The 22059-nt window shown below is 39.6% G+C and overlaps 2 protein-coding genes across 2 annotated transcripts in view; both read left to right on the top strand.

Annotated features, from left to right (window-relative positions):
- The window catches only part of MAGI2 (membrane associated guanylate kinase, WW and PDZ domain containing 2), a 353905-nt gene that overhangs the window by 61902 nt on the left and 269944 nt on the right, over positions 1 to 22059 (top strand). The window lies entirely within an intron of this gene.
- Positions 5776 to 7773, top strand: LOC103076783 (putative Polycomb group protein ASXL2). The gene is given in 2 exon segments (XM_082930871.1): positions 5776 to 5936; positions 5988 to 7773. Coding segments are annotated over 2 exon segments (1947 nt in total).

The raw sequence follows: 22059 nt of genomic DNA, 5'->3' as shown, positions 1-22059 counted from the left end.
ATACAACCTATTTTCATCTGGCATGCTATTTAATTTGTTTATTGACTCTCTCCACACTGGAAAGTAAGCTCCATGAAAGAAAGGGATTTTTGCCTATTTTGTTTAGTGTTATACTCTCAGCACCTAGGACAGTACCTAGCACATTCAAAAGATATTTGCAGTATGAAAAAATATAATGAAAAATAAATTAGGGTTAAGGTGGTTAAGTGAATGATGTGCTGCTGTTTTATGGGGAGGCTGGGGAAGACCTCTCTAAGGAAGTGGCATCTGAATAAAAACGTGAATAAAAGGAAGGAGCAACTCACATAACTATCTGAGAAAATAGTTTCTCAAGCAGAGGGAACAGCAAGGGCAAAGGCAGGAGCATCCTGGCTGGAGCAGAAGAAGCTAGAGTGGAGAGTGATAGAATATGTCAGAAAGATAGCATGAGTCCAGCTAAGGATCTGGATTTTATTCTGCGTGAAAAGGGAAGCTACAGAGGGTTTTGTTTTGTTTTTAGCAGAGTGGTGACACAATTTGACTTACTTCTATAAAACATCACCAGGCTACAGTGTGGAGAATAGACTATAGCAAAGCAGAAAGAGATAGCAAAGCAGAAAGAGATAGGAAGGCAGCACCAAGTGGTTTACACTGGTGTGAGAGCAGTGGAGATGTAGATTCCAGATGGCTTTTGAAGGTAGAGTTAACAGGATTTGCTAATGGAATAGATGGATGTGGTTAAAAGATACCAAGGAGGAATTCAAGGAGTTGTCATCAACTGAGATGGGGCAGACTATGAAAGGAGCAAGTTGGGCAAAGGGAGGAGTGTTAGAAATGGAGAGTTAGTTTTGAAGCTCATACATTTGAAATGCCTTTTAGATTTCCAAGTGGAGATATTGAGTAGACAGTGGGAATTTTAGTCTGAATCTCAAGAGAAAGGTCACAGCTAGAAATATAAATTTGAATTTATCAGTGTATAGGTGGTATTTAAAACCATGGAAGTAGATCAGATCACCAAGAGAATTAGTGTGATTTAGACTAAAAACCACTAACATTTGCATGATGTTTTACCATTTACCAAGCAATTCCACATCAACTGGAAAATCGCAGGAGTTAAGATTACAAATCTAAGATGGACTTGAAAAGTGACTGAAAGGCTAAGAGTAATATGAGAAAGAATGCTGACTGCACAGTGCTTTACAGATGATTGAATTTGGAGGATGAGGTTGTTAAAGGCAGCCCCAGTTCCTTCATTTGAAGGGACTATAAATATGGGGAGGTGGAGAGGGGTCATGAAGAGGGATGATGATAACTATTATTTTGAACACGGTGAGTTTCTGGTGCTTTAACACTATCCAGGTGACGTAGGAGGAGGAGGGTGCTCTTTGCCAAAGTCAAGCCCTATTTATCCTTCAAAACTCAGTTCAAACATTACTTCTGGGCTTCCCTGGTGGCGCAGTGGTTGAGAGTCCGCCTGCCGATGCAGGGGACGCGGGTTCGTGCCCCGGTCCGGGAAGATCCCACATGCCGCGGAGAGGCTGGGCCCGTGAGCCATGGCCGCTGAGCCTGCGCGTCCGGAGCCTGTGCTCCGCAACGGGAGAGGCCGCAGCGGTGAGAGGCCCGCGTACCGCAAAAAAACCCACACAACTCCCACCCCCCCCCAAAAAAAACATTACTTCTGCCACAAAGTCTTCTCCTCGCAGTCTCCTTGGTCTGAGTCAGGGTTTTTCCTTTCTCATCGCCACCTCCACACACTTAGGATTGCCCGCTTATTTGTCTGTGTCCCACTGACTTCCTTAAAGAGAGGGATTTTATCTTTCATGCTTGTGACCTCAGCACATTGGACAGTGCCTGAGATGGATGGATGGATGGATGGATGGATGGATGGATGGATGGATAGCAGCCATGAGAACCCAACTGAAGCTATTTACATCAGTTTACAGTAAAGACAACCAGTGTGGTTTTGTGGAGCTCAGAATGGAGAGGGCAGAAAGTACACTAAAAGTCAACTACAGCTTGATCTCAAATAGCATCTGTTCTGTATGAAGTATTTTTCAGGTCACCTGGCCACCAGATTGAGACATAAAAATATGAAATATTCACCACACTGAAAGACTTGGTGACCAAATCAAGTTCCCTAGATCTTTGGGGATGAAATTAAGTATATTAAAAAATGCTCTCTGAAAATGTTTCCTCATTTTTAAGAACGGGATGAAGGCATTTACTAGAAAAATGAGAACTTTTGCGTAGACTACTATGTTCAGCATCTGGATATAAAGTGGAAGACAGCTATGCTCACCACTGTACCACCAACACAGAGCTGAAGTTAATGCCTTAATGACTTGAACCCTGGACCGTCACATTTAAAATGACTGATCCTCTATTTACTAAGCTACTCAGAACAGATGTTGTTTAAGGGTACAAACTTGCAATGATTAGTAAGTAAATCCTTGAGATCTAATGCAAGTATAGTGAATATAGACAGAAACATTGTATGATATTATCAAACTTTCCAAGAGACTAATTCCTACCTTACAAGAATTAATGAGAATTAATACATATAAAGTGATTAGTCCAGTGCCTGACACAATAAGTTTTAGTTGTCATCATCATCATCATCATCATCTGGTTATTTGTGATAAGCACACTTCCCAACTGAGATCAGGCAAAAACCCATTCAAAAAACAGGAAGTTGGGCTTCCCTGGTGGCGCAGTCTTTGAGAGTCCGCCTGCCGATGCAGGGGACACCGGTTCGTGCCCCGGTCCGGGAAGATCCCCCATGCCGCAGAGTGGCTAGGCCCGTGAGCCATGGCTGCTGAGCCTGTGTGTCCGGAGCCTGTGCTCCGCAACAGGAGAGGCCACAACAGGGAGAGGCCCGCACAAAAAAAAAAAAAAAAAAAAAAAAAAAAGCAGGAAGTTACATTTTGTTATTCTTTTCCAAGTGGCTTTAGATAATATGCTTTTAGTGAAGAAAACCTGTAAATACATAGCAGAACAGATAGAAGGTTTGGAAGGCAGTTACTCCCAGGTTTGTGACATTTCCATGTAAAATAGCTTTGCCATGTTCCCTGGGGAATTAATTCTTCTCTTGATGCTAAATCACAGCTCTGTATCCACTATGGTTTAAATGTGGAAAGTATAGAAAATAGCTTATTCATATCAACGTCCCTCTCCCCCATTTTTGATGTTTTTGATCAGTAGAGTATTGATTTTCTACCTATGAATAAGCTTCATATTAATTACCTGTGCCACCACAGACTGTAAAGGACGTCTCCTAAGCTCTCTCGTTACACATATAAAAATTCATAGATAGGTACAACATGAAATTTCACATTATTTATGGTGTTACTTTCAGCCTTTTTTTCAATCAGAAGTCCATAAAATTTTTGATCCTTGATTGTCTTTGGCAGTACGTATAGTGAAGCCTGTAGATCCTTCTTGGAATAATATTTCTAAATGCACAAAATAAAATATGAAACTATCTGTGATTTCTATGGGTAACAGAGTCATAGCGTCTGCTATGCTACTGTTGTTTGTTGCAAACATGTGTTATTGAAGGAAATGCTATATTTCTGTTAGAAATAACTGAAAATAAAGATGAGGTTTTTTTTCTCATCCAAGTCCACAGACCACTCTGATAAAGATCCCTGATGTAAAAGAAAAATTTGTCACTTTGTGATGAATATACTAAAGCGCAAAGTTGCTACCCTGTTTGATTAAATACTGTTGTTTTTATGTACCTTTGAATTGTGTTAAATTTATTTTTGCTGTTTAAAATACTACACCCACATTATAGAAAAATAAGAAAACAGAATTAGAGGAATCACCTATAATACACCCACCTTTCATATTCCCTGTTAGCATTTTCATGTGCTTCTTTCCAATTATTTTGTAACTGCCATCATCATATTATGTATGTAAGTTTGTATCCACTTAAAACTAAGCATTGTATCATGAACATTTTCCATGTTGTCCTACAATGTTTACAGCCACAGTTTTCATGATTATGTGATATTTCTTATCTTACTTAGCCATACCGTTCCTACTGAATAGTAACATTTTTTGCTACTGTGAACAACATTGTTTCATAATGGGTGCTACTGTGATAAATGTAACTACTTAATTAAGTGAGCAACCAATTAAAAGTTACGATATGTATTAAGGGTTTAAAACTTACCATACATTATTTTACTTTAATCATCACAGTGAGCCTTCTCTTTTTTGTTAATAAGCTTTTTATTATTATTATTGTGAGACAGTTTTAGATTTACAGAAAAATTGTGGAGATAGTTCCCATATACCCCACACTGAATTTTCCTTGCTGTTAACATTTTACTGTCAATATGGCACATTTGGTACATTTTATAAGCCAATAGTGTTACAGTATTATTAACTAAAGTCTATACTTTATTCACATTTTCTTAGTTTTTGTCTCATGGTTTGTTTTGTTTTGTTTTCTCCTGTCCCAGGAAAGGAATGCCCTGGGTGGGTATCCAGGATGCCACATCAGCTTTAGTCATCATGCCATGCCTCCTTAGGCTCCTCTTGGCTGTGGTAGTTTTTAGACTTTCCTTATTTTTGAGGATCTTGACAGTTTTGAGGAATACTGGTCAGGTATTGTGTAGAATGTTCCTCAGTTGGGATTTGCCTGAGCTTTTTCTCATGGTTATACTGGGGTTATGGATTTTTTTGAGAAAGACCACAAAAGTAAAACACCATTCTTATCATATCATATCAAAAGCATATACTATCAGCGTGACATCACTTGTTGACGTGAATCTTTATCACCTGGCTAATGCTTGTTTGTCAGACTTCTCCACCATAAAAGTATTATTACCCCTTCTTTTCATCCTGCAGTCTTTCGAAAGAACTCATTTTGTGCACTGCACACTTACCAAATGGAGAGTTATGCTCTGCCACCTTACACAGCCACATGTTATTTGTAATTCTTCTGCATAGGAGATTTGTCACAAGCCTCCTTTAATGGATGAGAAAACTAAGGTTGAGAGAGATTAAGGAACTAGCCCAAGCTGCCTAGCCTTCCATGCTTCTAACTGCTAGAGCTTACTACCTCTCCTCCATGGCACTGGTAGAATAGTACTCCTTACCTAAATCTACCTCTCTGTGCTGTGCCACATGAGCCCTTCCCAAGCTCACTGGGCTGTTTGTGGCTGCTCAGCAGCAACTCCTATATTGGCCCATTTGGGGAGGTAGGTATTCATTCTACAAATATCATGTGTTCATTTGCAAATACCAACTTCCCTCTGATGTCTAAGCAGGTATTTCCAAAACCACCAGAAGTCACTCAATTTGGGAGAAGAAAGAGACAGACAAAAAAGACTGAAATGCTTCCTGCTTTGATAAGTGCTATTCTGCGCATCTCAATTTATTGACTGAAAAAATCTTTGTCTGTAAAACACTATTCTAGGCATAAAACATACTCCAGTAAATTAAGTCCCTGCTTCTTGGAATATTTTAGTGGGAAAGAATATAAGGAAATAAATCCATCCTTAATAGTATATCAGACATGACCGTAGCGGCTGCCTGTACAGTAAGGACCCAATATGGCAGCGGCGGTAGCAGTGGTAATGGCAGCAGGAGGACCGGCTGCCCCATAGACCGCCCCCCCACCCCGCACCACCCCCGCCGCTTCCTCTGCTGGGGTGCTCCTCCGGCCTGACTTCCCCTTTCTCCCATCTTTCCCGGCACCGCGGGAAAAACAGCGCAGGGCAGAGCAGGCAGGGAGGGCGGCCGCAGCCCGGACACGGGAGCCTCCCAGTCAGTTCAAGACCCGACATGAGGGCAAAGGGCCGTAGGAAGAAGGGCAGGACGTGGGCGGAGGCCGCCAAGACGGTCTTAGAAAAATATCCCAATACACCCATGAGTCATATGGAAATTCTTCGAGTTATCCAGAGAGAAGGACTAAAAGAAATCAGACTCATATCAAAATCCTGTCAGTGAGTGACAAGTGAACACAAGCTCAGGGCTCCCACTGATTCTGCATGAAGTGGAACTTCCCCTCCTGCATGCCTGAATGCAGTGCTGCACACAAACTCCCGAGGCGAAGAGCGCATCTTCTATAAGGTTCCAGGTAGAACGGGAGTGTATACTTTGAAGAAAGAGGTGCCGGATGGGGTGAAAGAGCTATCAGAAGGTTCAGAAGAAAGCAGTGATGGTCAGTCAGATTCCCAGAGCTCTGAGAACAGCAGTAGCGGCAGTGACGGTGGCAGCAACAAGGAGGGAAAAAAGAGCAGGTGGAAAAGGAAAGTACCGTCTAGACTGTCACAACCATCCTCTCCTCAGTCAGGCTGCCCATCACCCAGCATTCCAGCAGGTAAAGTCATTTCTCCGTCACAGGAGCACAGCAAGAAGGCACTAAAGCAGGCTCTAAAACAGCAGCAGCAGCAGTGCAGGCCAAGCATGTCCATCTCCTCCAACCAGCACCTCTCTCTGAAGACTGTCAGAGCGGCCAGTGACTCTGTACCTGCCGAACCTGCGATATGGGAAGGAAAGCAGTCTGACGGACAGTCAAGCAGCCCTCAGAACTCAAACTCGAGCTTTTCTTCAGTTAAAGTGGAAAATCCTTTGCCAGGCCTGGGAAAGAAGTCATTCCAGAGGTCTGACAGGCTTCATACAAGGCAGATGAAGAGGACTAAATGTGCTGAAATTGATGTTGGGACACCAGACTCTATTCTGGTTAATACAAACCTACAAGCACTAATCCACAAACACACCTTTTCAGTCCTTCCTGGAGATTGCCAACAGCGACTGCTTCTGCTACTTCCAGAGGTGGATCGACAGGTTGGTCCAGATGGTCTGATGAAGTTAAATGGCTCAGCCCTTAATAATGAGTTCTTCACTTCAGCAGCCCAAGGCTGGAAGGAAAGACTTTCAGAAGGTGAGTTTACACCTGAGATGCAGGTGAGCGTTCGACAAGAGATTGAGAAGGAGAAAAAAGTAGAGCCTTGGAAAGAACAATTCTTTGAAAGCTACTATGGTCAGAGTTCTGGCCTGAGCCTTGAAGATTCAAAGAAATTGACAGCTTCACCCAACAATCCCAAAGTAAAGAAAACCCCAGCTGAGCAACCAAAATCCATGCTTCCTTCAGAGGCCTCTCCTGTCAGTATAGTCTCAGTAATTCCCCAGTTAGTGTCTAAAGAAGTACTACAGCTGCCATCACCAGTCAGAAAAGAAGAGCATGAAAGCCAAGATGAGATGCAGCCAAACTCCAAATCCCCAGAGCCCCTCCTTTCCTCAGCTACCAATACAAATGAGCTTAGCAGCGTTCCTCCCATCAAGTGTCCAAAGGATGAGGCTCTCTTGGAGCAAAAGCCAGTTGCCTCTGCTGAACAGAAGTCTGAGAAAGAGAGTCATCTCACTACAACTTCAAATTATAACAAAAATGAAAGCCAAGAAGCTTTAGTTACATCCCTGAGCAAACCCAAGAGCCCTGGGGTAGAAACAACAGTAGTGAAGCCCATAGTAGAAGCAGGTCTACAGGAGACCACTATGAAAGAGCCTCCATCAACTTTGGCTGATCACAGCCCAGAAAGCCTCAAGAGGAGATCTTCTGTCACCCAAGAAGAGGCCCCCACAAGCTGGGAGAAAAGACCACGTGTCACTGAGAATCGCCAGCACCAGCAGCCATTTCAAGTCTCCCCATAGCCCTTTCTCCGTAGAGGGGACAGGTTCCAGGTGCGGAAAGTACCACCTCTCAAGGTAAGAGAGCGGGAAGAATTGAAAAAGAAAGATGGTCTGAACACTAACTTTTTGGGTGTACCTACTAATTTTTAAATATTTGTGGTATTTCTTAATGCAGAAGCAGTTGTATATATTTGATATGCATGTAACTGTGGTCATACATGAGTAAAATCATTAAGAAACAGGCATTTAGAACTGCATCCTTATATGTATACATATAGCTGATTCACTTTGTTCTACAGCAGAAACTAAGACAGCATTGTAAAGCAATTATATTCCAATTTAAAAAATCATAAATAAAAAAAATAGTATATCAGTCAGAAGTGCTGTGAAGACAAATAAAGCAGAATTAGGGAATAGAACACTCAAGGAAGGGCTGAGGTCAGGACATTTCAACAGAGACCTCAATGAAATGAGGCAAGGCATACCAGGCAGAAGGAACAGAAACCTCTAAGGGCCTCAGCATGCACTGTGCTCGGTCTGTTGAGGAACAGCAAGGAGGCCAGTGTAGCTGGGGGACATAAATTAGGGTTATGGGGTTGGGGAGAGAGCAGAGGCTGGACATGGAGGACCTTGTGGGCCACAGTAAAGCTCCTGGATTTTGTTCTAAGCATGATGAATAACCGTTTAGCAGAAGAATAAAGTAATAAGATTTATATTTTTTAAACACTGATCTGGCTCCTGTGTTGAGAAGAAACTGTCAGCAGAAAAGGGAGAAGCAGAGAGACCAGTTAGGATACTACAAGCGTAGTCCGGAAAAGAGATTATGATTCCTGGGACTAGCGTAGTAGCAGTGGTGGTGGTGAGAGGAGGGTAGGTTAAGTACGTATTTTGGAGGTAGCCATGACTGGATAGATTTTTGGACCTTGAGAGTGAGAAAGGAGGAGAGATCAAAGATGGCTCTGAAGTTTTTGTCCTGGATGGTGGTTTCAATTACTGAGAATTGAAGACTCAGGGATAAGCAGTTTTATACATATTAAGTTTGAGGTGACTTACGGGACCTTCTGGTATTGAGTAAATAATTGAGCCTGAAGTTTTTAGGAGAGATTGTGCCTGGAGTTATAGATTTGAGGGAGAGTAATTGACATATGGGTGATGTTGAAATACAGAAGATTGGATGAGATCATCTATGAAATAAGCATAACAGAGGAGAGAAACAGTTGCAGAAAAAGCGTACGGATGAGGACACTAGAAGGAACAATCAGTAAGACTGAAAACCAGGAGAATGTGGTGTCCTGGAAACCAAGTGAAGGAATTTCTTGAGGGAGATTGTGATCAACCATGTGACATGATGCTAAAGAAGTTGAATAAGACCTCACACCTTCAGTGGTCATGTGAGATTCTCTTAACTTGGATAGAGGCTATCTTGCCTTCAACGGGTGAATATTGACACCAAATTTATAGTTTTCTTCCCTACATTGGCCTAAGAGACAAATAGAGGCACATATAGGGACGTATTCACATGGTCTAGTCGATCTTATGATTATAGTCAAAGTACACAAGGACTTACAGATTAAAAGTGGAAGCAGCTGGGAAAAGAAATAACAAAGTCAGATTTATCAACATGATCTTTCTGATACTTTCTCTAACCAGCAGCATGGATACCATCCCTGAGCAATTGTTGCATTATTAAATAGCATGATCAACTGGACTTACATCAATATTAAAGTATTGTACAAAAACTAAAAGTCAGAGAGAGGGAATAGAGAGGTATAGGTAGAAAGGCAAAGTAAAATGAGGGTTATTATTTTATCTTTGACAAAAGATATTCAACAGATAAAATGGGTGACTGCCTTCTTTAAAAATGAGCTAGAATAGTTGAAAATACATATATCGCATGCAGAAATATTATCCCAGAGCCTTGTTTACTATAATGCAGTATTTGGAACAAAATATCCATTCATTGGTCTCAGTAATTAAAGTACCAAAAGAACTTCATTAAATTCAATTCAACCTTTTAAGTTTGATTACCATATAACCAAAGAGTGTAAGTTCCTTAATCAGAGGAACCATGCCTTATACTCCTTCTAATGCTTAGCATGGTACTGAGCACATAATAGAGGCTCAATAAATACATGTTGGTTGGTTGGTTAGTTGGTTGGTTGGTTGGTTGTTTGGTGGGCTGCCTGCTTGGTTGTTTAGCTGATTGATGGCATTGTGGCAAGATTTCAGTGCACACTAAGTTAAAAAGAGAAAGACTGTATTTGCTAAGTGTTTCCAAACTTGTCCTAAGATCTTATGCCTTAGGCAAAAGGTATTTCCAAATGTGAAGTTTATTCATCCAACAAACATTATTGGCTCCTTATAGTATTAGACTCTGATATGAAAATGAATAAGAAACACAGGACAGAATTAACAACTTTGGAGTTCCTAGGCATTGAAAAGATTATGGCCCTCATATGGAAATCAAAGTACAAATCATGCTAAATAATGAAACTAGGATGAGAACACCTGACAATGTTCCTATTTTTTCCTTGATGACGATTTTGATGCCCCCCTCCTTTCTTAGAATATATAAAATTCTTTCTCTTAAAATTCTATCTCCAAGGTACTGTGCCTGTTCTATTGGTTAATTAAGCAATAATGGCACAGAATCTTCGCCCCTGGAAGTTCACAGTCTAGTGAGGGAAACACAAGTGTACAGTGTGGTAAGAATGATGCATAATTGAAATATTTACAACACACTAATAAAACATAGAGAGAATGACAAATATTTCCAGAGTATTAAAACATGGAACCTGGGAAAAGAGAAAGCATTAAAAAGAGAGATGTATGTATTATCACAAAGAACTTAAACAGTACATAATTAATTTTGAATTAACATTATTCTGTTTATATTGATGTTTAATGGGAAAATATGAATAATGGATTAAAGTTGGAGCAAGGCATGATTTTATTATTTAAACATTATTTTTCGTGTAGCCTGTTATTACATTGTAATGTTAAATTTATGTACTGAATTTGTCTGTCTCATGGTAGAAGGATTCCCACTGAAATTATCCATCTCATGAAATGAACAAAGCATTGCTGGATTTACAGTCCTGGCACTGTTTCCTCTTCTGTTTATTTAGTGGCTTCATTCATTTAGGACAATAAACCCCCACTGAAAATTGAGCCACTTGGATTTATTTTGCACATTTATTTTAAGGAAAGGAAGATAGTATTTATAGTAGTTTATTTTCTTTCTTTTATCTAAATGATAATTTGGATACCTTTGTTAAGTCTAGAGCACATCCTGATAGCAAGATGTTTTATACAACTCACCTCAAATCTGCAAACTGTGAAAATACTGTAGATTACTGATGCTTTTTTGATGCTGAATCTATCAAAATTGTCAATTAGTAGTCACTCTACTTAAGATAGATTAGCTTCTATGTTATATAACAAAACATAACAGTCACGCATGCACACACACACACACGCACACACACAAAAAACATTCTCTGTAAAAAATAAAATAACACGTTTAAATGGTTGCTGTGAAACCAAAATTACTATTCTAGCCTGTATGATTAATAGGAAGAAACTATATAGCTGTAGTCTACGTTACAATCCTGCCGTATAGGCTTAGGAAATATATTGGTGAAAGTTCATTCAGGTTACTTTTGAGAACTACTTTAATTTGTTACTAGTCATTTATGCAGGTTCCCTTTATGACTTAGAAATACAAATTTTTGAAAGCTAAAACTTCTCACTGCTGTTTTAACCGCGCCCTGTCATGCTGCCTGTAAAATATGGTAGGCTTGACCTCAAGTCTTAGAGATTGTCTATTCCAGCCCCTTCATCCTTTCTTGGTCTACTTGATATGCTTCTCCTCCGTTAGACCCAATATTTCTACTAGGTGCTGACTGGACACTCCACCTTGCAAACACCGTACATTCATCCTGCCCCTCTCCACAACTTCTCTGCTTCCTGAATTCTCCACCTAGCCTAATAGCATGATTGTGGACCCCATTTCTCAAACTGGAACCTAAACATTGGTTCCCAAAACTTCTCCTTCTGTCGTAACTCCATATTCAATAAGCTTTGACAGTTCCTCTTCAGAAAACTGCTCCTTTCTTAGCTTGGTTCAGGACCTCATTGTCTGTTACCTCAATCAATGCACTAGCCATTCTAAGCTGCAGTCAAACCCTAACTTTACCTGCAGATTTATCTTTTTAAAAAAGCTAATCATGCCACTTCCCTCATATAAATCTCTCAGGATTTATAAAACAGACAGTTCCTTAGGTTGGAATACAGTATCTTCCACTCTAAAGTCCCAAGGTACCATTGCAGCCTTATATGGCAGTAATTTCATTCCACCTACATTGAACTCTCTCAGCTTTCCTTTCATGAAACCTGTCTACTTGGGTATAAAACCCACATGAGCTCTGATGTTCATGAATTGTGCCTGCTCCTTTCATTTTTATAAAATTTATTTATTTACTTTTGGCTGTGTTGGGTCTTCGTTGCTGTGCGTGGGCTTTCTCTAGTTGTGGCGAGCAGGAGCTTCTCTTCATCGCGGTGGCTTCTCTTGTTGCGGAGCACGGACTGTAGGTGCCTGGGCTTCAGTAGTTGTGGTACAGGGGCTTAAGCGGCTCCGTGGCATGTGGGATCTTCCCAGACCAGGGCTCGAACCCACGTCCCCTGCATTGACAGGTGGATTCTTAACCACTGCACTGCCAGGGAAGTCTCCCTGCTACTTATTCTAAACCAGTTTTGTCAACAGTTTCATACTTCTCTTCATCACCAATTCCTGATTGCATTTCTTCCTGACCCCATGATGCTTATTCTAGTTCCCTCCTAATCTTCCTCCCTTAGAACCAATTCTTGGTTCTTCTTCTCCATCTCTGAGCTCTGGCTTCTCACGTTCCTCTTGGCCATTCCGGCATATAGCTTTCCTATAAATACTTCCCCTAGAGCTCCCAGGATGCTTCACCTCAACACAGATTTCCATAATAGTCATCATCTCCCGATTTACACTAATCCTGCAAGTGAAACCCAGACCATGCCTTGACTTTGCACCAGGTAGAAAGAATGCCTCGCCTCGGAATCTCGCCTCTGCCAGATTCCTCCTCTTTGCCAGATTCCTATTAGTGACACAAGCAACATGTCAGTTCTACTATGACACCTTCTCTGAATTCTTGAGACAGTAATTTGCCACCTTCCTTATATACTCCCAAGATATCTCATCATATATTCTATATAACGCCTACCCTTTTGTATTGTAAAATATCTGGCTCCCTAGTAGATGTTAAACTTCTTGTGGACAAGGATACTATCTTAATGAAGCATGGATATTTCAAATCTCCCTTAAATCCTTTTAAAATATGGGGATAGAGAGGGAGGAAGAAAGAGGGAGAGGAAGAAAAAGAAATTGTATTCCTTTTAGTGTACAGAGTGGCTTTCATTTTTTTTTTTTTTTACCTTGATCACAATAACCAATACAATGTTACACCAAGAACTCAGTACACAGTCACACACATATGCAGACGTACATATACACACACACAAAAAAACTGATATAAAGTTTCAGAGTACTTAGTTTACTAATGCAGTGCACTATATTCCATTATTTTTAACATTCATGTTGACTACTAAATTGATTTTGAGAGCAACAGTGTATTGGAATTACTTAGGGGTCTTTTAAAAAAAATGAATCCATGCTTGAGTTCCAGCCCCAGAAATTCTGATTTAATTGTCATGAGTTGTGACCTGGACTTAGAAATTTTTAACAGGTATCCAAATATTTCTAATCTGCAAGCTAGGGAGTGGACTGCAGAACTGGAACCTTGCTACTCAGACTATGACCCATGAACCTAAGAGTTTGTCAGAAATGCAGAATCTTGGACTTCACTGATCAGATGTCCTGATCAGAAACTGCATTTTATCTTAAGTCTTATAAAAATTATTTTAAATAGTACTGTATATATTTAAGGTGTACAATATGATGTTCTGTAATATATATATAAACAATTCAAGTCATATATATAACTATATATATGAATGGATTACTACAGTCAAGCTAATTAACATATTCTCCCACACAGTAACCTTTTTTTTTTTGGTTGCTTAGAATTTCCAGTATTTTTTTAAAGTACTTGAAATTTAAGGTCAACATTTTACTAAAGTGTGGTTACTCTGGAGATGGAGCATATTTTAACAACAAAAACACCATACTTTTGATTTGGCAGTGTGGCATAAAAGAAAAAAGCTTATTTAAGGCTTGATATATTTTTGGCTGATAGTAATAATACAATTTAAATTTTAAAAGGAGATATTTTTGTCTTTAAAAACTGCACCATTGAGGCTTCCCTGGTGGCGCAGTGGTTGGGAGCCTGCCTGCCGATGCAGGGGACACGGGTTCGTGTCCTGGTCCGGGAGGATCCCACATGCCACGGAGCGGCTAGGCCCGTGAGCCATGGCCGCTGAGCCTGCACGTCCGGAGCCTGTGCTCCACACAGGAGAGGCCTCAGCAGTGAGAGGCCCGCGTACCACAAAAAAAAAACAAAAACAAAAACAATGCACCATGTTCCCCACTTACTTTTAAATTGACATAAAATTTATATAGAGTGAAATGCACATAACTAGAATGTACAATTTGATCTGTCTAAAGAAATATACCCATATGAGGCCCCCAAAGTCAAGATATTAAATATTTTCCCCCTCCCAGTGTTCTCGTGTCCCCGTACAAGCAATCTGCATCCCACATAGGCAAATCATGCTCTTCGATCATCATAGATTAGATTTGCCTGGTCTGGAACTTCCCGTCAGTGGAATCTAAATATATAAATGTATCTATATTGTTGTACATATCGGTAATTTATCATTTCATATTTCTGAATAATATTCCATCACGACTGTGCCTCAATCTGTATATTATGAATATAGCTGTTATAAACATTCTTGTCCATGTACAAAAGAAAAGAACAAAAAAAGACACTGCATTTTAACATGCTCCCCAAGTGATTTGTAAGCACATTAAAGTTTAGGAGACAGTGTTCGGCTTAGAAGACAGGAAGTCACTTAAATATAACGGTTAGAAGTACAGGCTGTGGTGTTTCATTTCCCCATCTCCCAAACAAGCACATAACGGTATTATTTCCAGTAACAGTGACAGTATCCTCTCCATAGGGTTTCTGTGAGGATGAAATCAGATAATTTATATTAAAGGTTCTTCACAAAGCCTGGCACATAGCTGGGCACATAACCTGAATAAAATAAGCATCATCTATTCGTATTATCCCCAGTGCCAGCAAAATGACTGGCAGATAGTATGCCTTCAAAAACTGTGCTCTTCACTTATTGAAATGGAGACTCAGAGAGGTAAAATAATTCACTAAAGTTTTGTAACTTGTTGACCAAAAATTTAGGAGTACAAAGGAGTTCTAAGAACAGACCTAGATTTCTTTGGATGCCTCATCCAGTCTGTCTGCCCTGTGGCTAACAGTTTCTAATTTATAAGGTTTCGGTACTTATTGGAGTGCAAGTTTCACTAAACATCTTTGTGTAGTTTCATGTACTGAAATAGTGGTTTCAGTGAGTTTATTTTGCCCTGGCTCATAAAAGCTATTTTGGAAATTGTCAGAGTTACTTGCAGGCTCTTAAGCCATTTAGAGGGTCCACAGCCAGTTGGCCAAAACATGTTTATCCTCCGGCATCTGCCCATATCTCTCAGAATTTAAACTGTAAAGTATGCTTTTTAAAATTGTAAATCATTTTAATCTTAGTGTGTATTTTCTACACTTATTTTTGGAGCGTAATTCAGAACATGATTTTGCCCAGAGAATTTCCTGGCTATTAGCTTAAGCAGTAACAGTTTTGGAGGGGAGGTAGGTCCCTTAATTACTGGACACACCAGTGGTTGATTCTGCTCCCATTTTGCTGATGAGCAGCCAGATTTCTCCAGTGATAACCAAACCACAATTGGAGTGAAAGCAGAACTCATGTACTGAGCTAATGATCTGCTCCATAGCTCAGGGAACTTTTTATTCCCTTTTGCCTGAAAAATCATGTTTGAATCAACTGGGGAAAGAATACATGAAGAGAATGTACTACTGCAGAAGATCAGCCAGATACTGATAAATACATTTTATTGACTTCTGGCCAAATAAGCATGACCAGCTTCTCCAGACAGAAAATGAAGGATTCTCAGAAGATGAGCTGCACTTTGCTTGGCCCAATCAGGGATGGAGGGGAGCAGAGAGAAGGGGACACAGGAATAAAGGTGTATTTGTCAAAAGTTCCCATGGATAGAGCAGCCTAGATTGGATAGCAACTTAAGAATAAAACTGCACAGTTCTCTAATTATTTTAAAATAGAATTGGCTATTTTTCAGTTTTAAAATGTCAAAAGAGAACTAGAAATTGGCTCTTCAAAAGTACATTTAGGGCTTCCCTGGTGGCGCAGTGCTTGAGAGTCCGCCTGCCGATGCAGGAGACGCGGGTTCGTGCCCCGTTTCGGGAGGATCCCACATGCCGCGGAGCGGCTGGGCCCGTGAGCCATGGCCGCTGAGCCTGCGCGTCCGGAGCCTGTGGTCCGCAAATGGGAGAGGCCACAACAGTGAGAGGCCCGCATAACGCCAAGAAAAAAAAAAAAAAAAAAAAAAAAAAAAAGTACATTTAGTTGGCAAGAGAGTCCAGGCTGCATATCAGGCTTAAAACTGTAGCAACCAGGTGAATTATATCCTAAATTAAATGACCCTCAGGGCATCTTAGCTGCAGCTAGGACCTGAAGAAGAGAGAAGCCAGGTAGGAACCGATGAACCTAAACTGATAGGCATGAGCCAGCAGAAAGGAGCCTGACCCATGGTCCCTTGTGCAGATCCCTCTGAGTGGGGAGAAAGTCATAGTGTCTGTGTGTGTGTGTGTGTGTGTGTTTGTGTGCATGCACTGGCTGACGTGCGCACCCGTACCCGTGTCCAGAGTGTTCCCTCCCATCGATGCTACAGTTATAGTTTAGGTGAACACATACACAGTGCAGAAGAAATTCTTGCTCTATTGGTTCCAAGGGCAGGAGCTGTCATTAACTGAAAGAGACAGTGCTTAACTACTATCAATAAGCAGATTAAAAACTGAAAAGCATAAGACTCACCTCACATAGGGCACATGAAGGAGTCATCAAACCCAACAGCAGTCCTTAAACACCAGCTGAAAAATGGTGAGTTTGCAGGCTTCAGAGTTGCTTCTGGGAGAGCTGACAATTTCAGCTGGAAGCAGAGTGCTCTCTAGGGTAGGGCAAAGTGTAGTAATGCCCAGGATAGTGTTCTGGGAGATTTGGAAGAGCTCCATGATGCTGCAGGAGTAGGTAGTAGATGTGATTTGCAGCAGCTATCTCCTTTGGGGAGAAGAAAATTCCTCCTTTAGTTAAACCCAAGGCTCATTGCTGTATGACCCACCCACAAATACCCCCTTCACAAAAACAAATTTGTGGGTACTGAGGGAGGTGGTGGTTAATGGTAGACACCAAATATGTATACATCTACTTTAAATCCAGGAAAGAATAGGAAAGAGCCACTGAACTTCAGCTTTTCCAGTTTATAACATACTGTCTATAAGAGACATGCAAAATGCAGGAGTCTGTTTCAGATTTCCTAAGAGGATCATCCTACCTCAGTTCAAATATATCTGACGATGAGGAAGTGAAGGGCGAAAGGAAATGTGTATTTATTTAATGCTCACTACATGTCAACATATAAAATGTTGTTTAATCCTCCTAAGAGTCCTGTGAGATATAGGTATTATTATCTCCATTTAAACAGGTTAGATTCGATTGAGACATTAAATAAGTTCCAAGGACACCCAGCAGTTAAGTGGTGGAACCAGGTATTTAGGACTCTTAATTCCATTCCTTAAAGCCTTGCCACACCTGTGAACAGTCATGGACCACAATAATGGCATCTCTGGAACTTGTTAGAAATACAGAATCTCAAGTCCCACCCCAGACCGACTGGATCAAGAATTGCTTTTTAACAGTTTTTAACAGGTGATTTATAGGCACATTAAAGTTGGGAAGCACTGCTCTAGAGCACTGCTCTAAAGCTCTGAAGCCCGTTGTCTTCCCACCACTCCCTAAGTGAGATGGTTTGCCCCATTATGGCAGAGCCATAACTATTAAAGGGTCTTCCTTAAATTGAATCAAAGTCTCCTTCCTGGTAACCTATACCTGATGTCCTTCAGGGAGTCATCAGGTGTCATTTTTTTGTATTTCATTTTCATTTTCTAAAATCTAAACTCAACTCTTAACACCTATTAAATTTCATCTGCTGGTTTCAGTCTATTTTCAGTCTAAGATCCTTTTGAATCCTGATTCATTTCTCCCAGATTTATAATTTATGTATCTAATGGGCATACTTTCTTGTTATTCATATGATCTATTGGTATTTATTTTAATTCTGTATATACATACACATACATTAAATGCAGTTACTCATAGAGTCCGATGGCATGGTGACATTAATCCATTTATGAATTTATGTGGGTTCTGCTATTCAAAAAACTATAATTGGTGGTTGCCAGGAACTGGGGGGAGGGTGAAACGGGGAGGTATTAGAGCATACAAAGTTTCAGTTATGCAAGATAAATAAATCCTAGAGATCTACTGGAGAGCATAGAGCCTATAGGTAACAATGCCATGTTGAATCCTTTAAAATTTACTAAAAGAGTAGAACTTACGGTAAATGTCCCTATCACAAAATAATAATAAATAATTTTCTGTACATAAGAATAGTAAATAAAGAGGAAACTTCTGGAGATGATGGATATGGATTATGGCATAGTGATGATGGATTATGGCATAGTGATGATGGAGGTGATGGGTTCACAGGTGTACACATCTCCAAACTCATCAAGTTGTATACATTAAATATGTAAAGCTCTTTGTATGTCAATCATACCTCAGTAAAGTAGTTTAAGAAAAACTATAAATTATCAGAGGTATTTTCCAGGTCATATTTCTCTAACTTACCTCCATCAAGAGTTTTTTGTTAAATGTCTTGCTAAACTCAAAATGCTCTATGTCTATGGAACTGTTCTAATAACCTTATAGCGTAGAGGAAATAAGGTTAACTAAGATTGATTAATTTTTGGTCATCCCATGTTGGCTTCTAGTAATTATTCATTTCCTTTCAAAGTGCTCATGAATAACTTTTCTAACACGGTTCTAAAAGGGTAACAAATCTTATTTACCTGTTTGCAGTTTCTAGAAACATTTTCTCCTTTTTAAAAATGGGCCACCTGCCTGGCTTTCATGTTCCAAGATTTCTTCCATTCATTCTCATTTCTTAAAGAATGCACACTGTGAGTTCTTTCAAGAGTTTAAACCTGGAATACTTGGAATCAGAAGATGTGGGTCTAGTGCAGTTAAACAACAGGCTTAATTGCTTTGAGCAACAATCACTTCATCTTTTCTATACAATAGACACAATCATCTTCCCGATAAGAGCTGGTATGTGGGAAAGTATTATATAAACTATGAATTGTGTATAGTACTATTGATAGTATTTGAAAAACTTTAGAATATAATCAGTATCCTAGAAATGTAAAACTCATTTCGTGGTTGATACTCTCTTACTTTAATATACCCTGTCTAGTTCTGATACCACCTGGAGTCTTTATGCCAAATTCTTTCCAGAGGCCAATGAAGCAATGCTACTTACCTTGCCATGACCTTCCTTTACGACAAAGGTTGGCAAACTATGACACATGGACAAATTTGGTCCACTGCCTGTTTTTGTAAATAAAGTTTTATTGGAACAGTCAAACGCATTCCTTTCCACATTGTCCATAACTAGTTTTGTGCTAGAGTGGCAGAGCTGAGTAGTTGCTACAGAGACATATAGCCCATTAAACAAAAGATACTGTCTGGCCACTTCCAGAAAAAGATTGCTGACCCCTGCCTTAGACTATAAGCTTTAGAAAAGGGAGACTGTGGATATATAATTTTCTGTACACAATTCCTACTTCAGCTGTATGCTTGATTAGGTAGGAAATAAATTCATTTGTAAATAATTCCTTTAACAGAATTTTGTGACCTAAATGAAATCTTATTCTAAAATGGTGCAAAAGGATTTGATAAAGCTGGATTAGGATATTTAGCTAGAAAATCCTGTTGCTTTCGAACCTTGTTGATCTAAAAAAGAACAAAAACAAAAAAAGGAGAATCCGTAATGCTTCTGTTTGATTTTCAACCTTAATAAGTCCCAGATATTAAACAAAAATGTATCTTTTATGATTTGATGCTCATGTCAAACGCCTGGCTAAGTACATATTAGTGGAAATAATGTAGCAGCTTAGGCTGAATCCCGGCTTTAACGTAAGATATGCTCTGAATTTTCTTTTAAAATAATTTTCCTAGCCAATGTGTTTTCATTAGATTTGAAGATTCTAAAATTTAAGTACAGAGAAAAAGTTATCCGAAATTAAGAGTCTCGAGGGTCAAAGTCTGAAACCACTTTGCTTTCTGGGCCTTTTTCAATAAAGAATTTCAGGACAAAGTACATGTTATTCTGTACGACAGTCTGTTAATTGTTTCCAAGAGAATAATAACAAGCTGTCCTTGAAAAGAATGGCTGGCAGTGGAATTAGTTCTAGAGACTTTCAGATAGCATTTGCCACGAAGCAAGGTCGGTCCGATAATATGTCAAACACATCCTTTATAACCTGAAGAAATAAAATATACCTATAAATTATGAAGTGCATGGTGGCTGAGTAGCCTGACCACTGTTTTCAAATGTTCTCATTAGCATTTAATGTCTGTAATAAATGACTTTAAATTTTGTGCTTCTCTGAAAGGATATTTTAAAATTCATGAAAGCAATACCCTCCAGATTGCATGGGAGCGAACAGCTATGAAATTCTTCTGTAGAATCATGATCTATCTTGAGTTGTACTCAGATAACCAATTAAATCATGTCCCAGAGTCTTCTATAGAATACATGACTATTCCAAAGTGGTTATTGCTATAATGTGTAGTATCTGTAATTGGCCTAAAAACAATAAATCTGTTCCAGCAGAGTAACCCCAAAGACCTCAGTTAAAGTGAACATAAATAGGGGGAATTGATGAAAAATATACCCTTTTCTGCATGCTAAAACTGAAGAATAATTATTTTTTACCTTTCACCTAAAAATAACCAGGTGCTTAACCCAGCATTAAATAAATGTCTCAGTGCCACAGTGCAATAAATGTTTAACATTTAACAGATTAAACTAAGATTGTATCTAAAACAGAGAACAAGAGAAGAATTTAAATACAAATACACACACACAGTATACAGCATGGTGTGTCACTTGCCTGCAGAGCAGTAGACTTATGCGTGCTAGTTTGTCTACTCGGGGTAGCTTAAAACAGCCCCTGGGGAAATGTTTTTAGACTATATCTAATCTAAATTATTCAGACATAAGCTGTATCTCTATGTGTTTAACTGAGAGATCTGATGCCACAATGTGAGTCAAAAGGAGATATAACCCCAGGACTAATGAATTGTGATTAAAATCAAAGAATGTGATTTTATGCAAGATTTATGCTGCATTAAATAAGTAAAGGAGGGAAAATTTGTGTGAAACCACCTCCCCTGTCACATATTCCCTGCCCCAGTCACTGACCAGCACTCTAATCTTCATTTTCCTTCAATAAGTTTAATAAATGAATTTAAATAGAGAGCACTGTGTAGTGTCAGAAATAGGAGATCAGAACTACTCTTTTCGGTTAAGTTTGAGCTTTGATCTCTATATCAGTGTTCTCCAGAGAAATGGAACTGGTAGGAATTCGCTTATGAAAATCTTGGTGCCTCACAAATTGGAAATCCTTAGGGCAGTCGGGCGGGCTTCAAACTCTGGGACAGAAGCTGATTCTTCAGTCTTGAGACAGAATGTTTTTTCCCTCAGGGAAACCTCAGTTTTGCTCATAAAGCTTTTCAGTTGATTGGATGATGTCCACCCACATTATCAAGGATTGTCTCCTTAAAGTCAGCTAATTATAGATGTTAACCACATCTACAAAATCAATGCCAAGATTAGTGTTTAACTGAATAACTGAGTACGATAGCCTAGCCAAGTTGAAACAAAGCTATCATAGTCTCCTTATGAAAAGAAAATAATCTTCCACATCTATGTTTGAGTAGTAATCTCTCTTTAGTTTGTATTCCTTAAGAGAGTTTATAAAAATCATGTAGATCCAGATATTCAAAACCCAAGATGAGGAGTTCGGACGATTATTGAAATATTTGAATGACAAGCTTTGCTTGTCTGAATTAGTGGGGCAGACAACCTCAGTGCCCTAGACATCGTTTCTCTGCTAGTCCCAAACCTGGCCTTGAGGAACAGCAGTGCCATGAAACCACCAGCTAATTAATGGCATTCTGTGTGATGACAGCATGGAAAACTGAGAAATCTTTTTTTTT

Source organism: Lipotes vexillifer, unplaced genomic scaffold (genome assembly GCF_000442215.2).
Source record: "Lipotes vexillifer unplaced genomic scaffold, Lipotes_vexillifer_v1.1 scaffold712, whole genome shotgun sequence".
In the NCBI taxonomy this organism is placed as follows: domain Eukaryota; kingdom Metazoa; phylum Chordata; class Mammalia; order Artiodactyla; family Lipotidae; genus Lipotes; species Lipotes vexillifer.
This window is presented reverse-complemented; position numbering and strand designations above follow the sequence as displayed.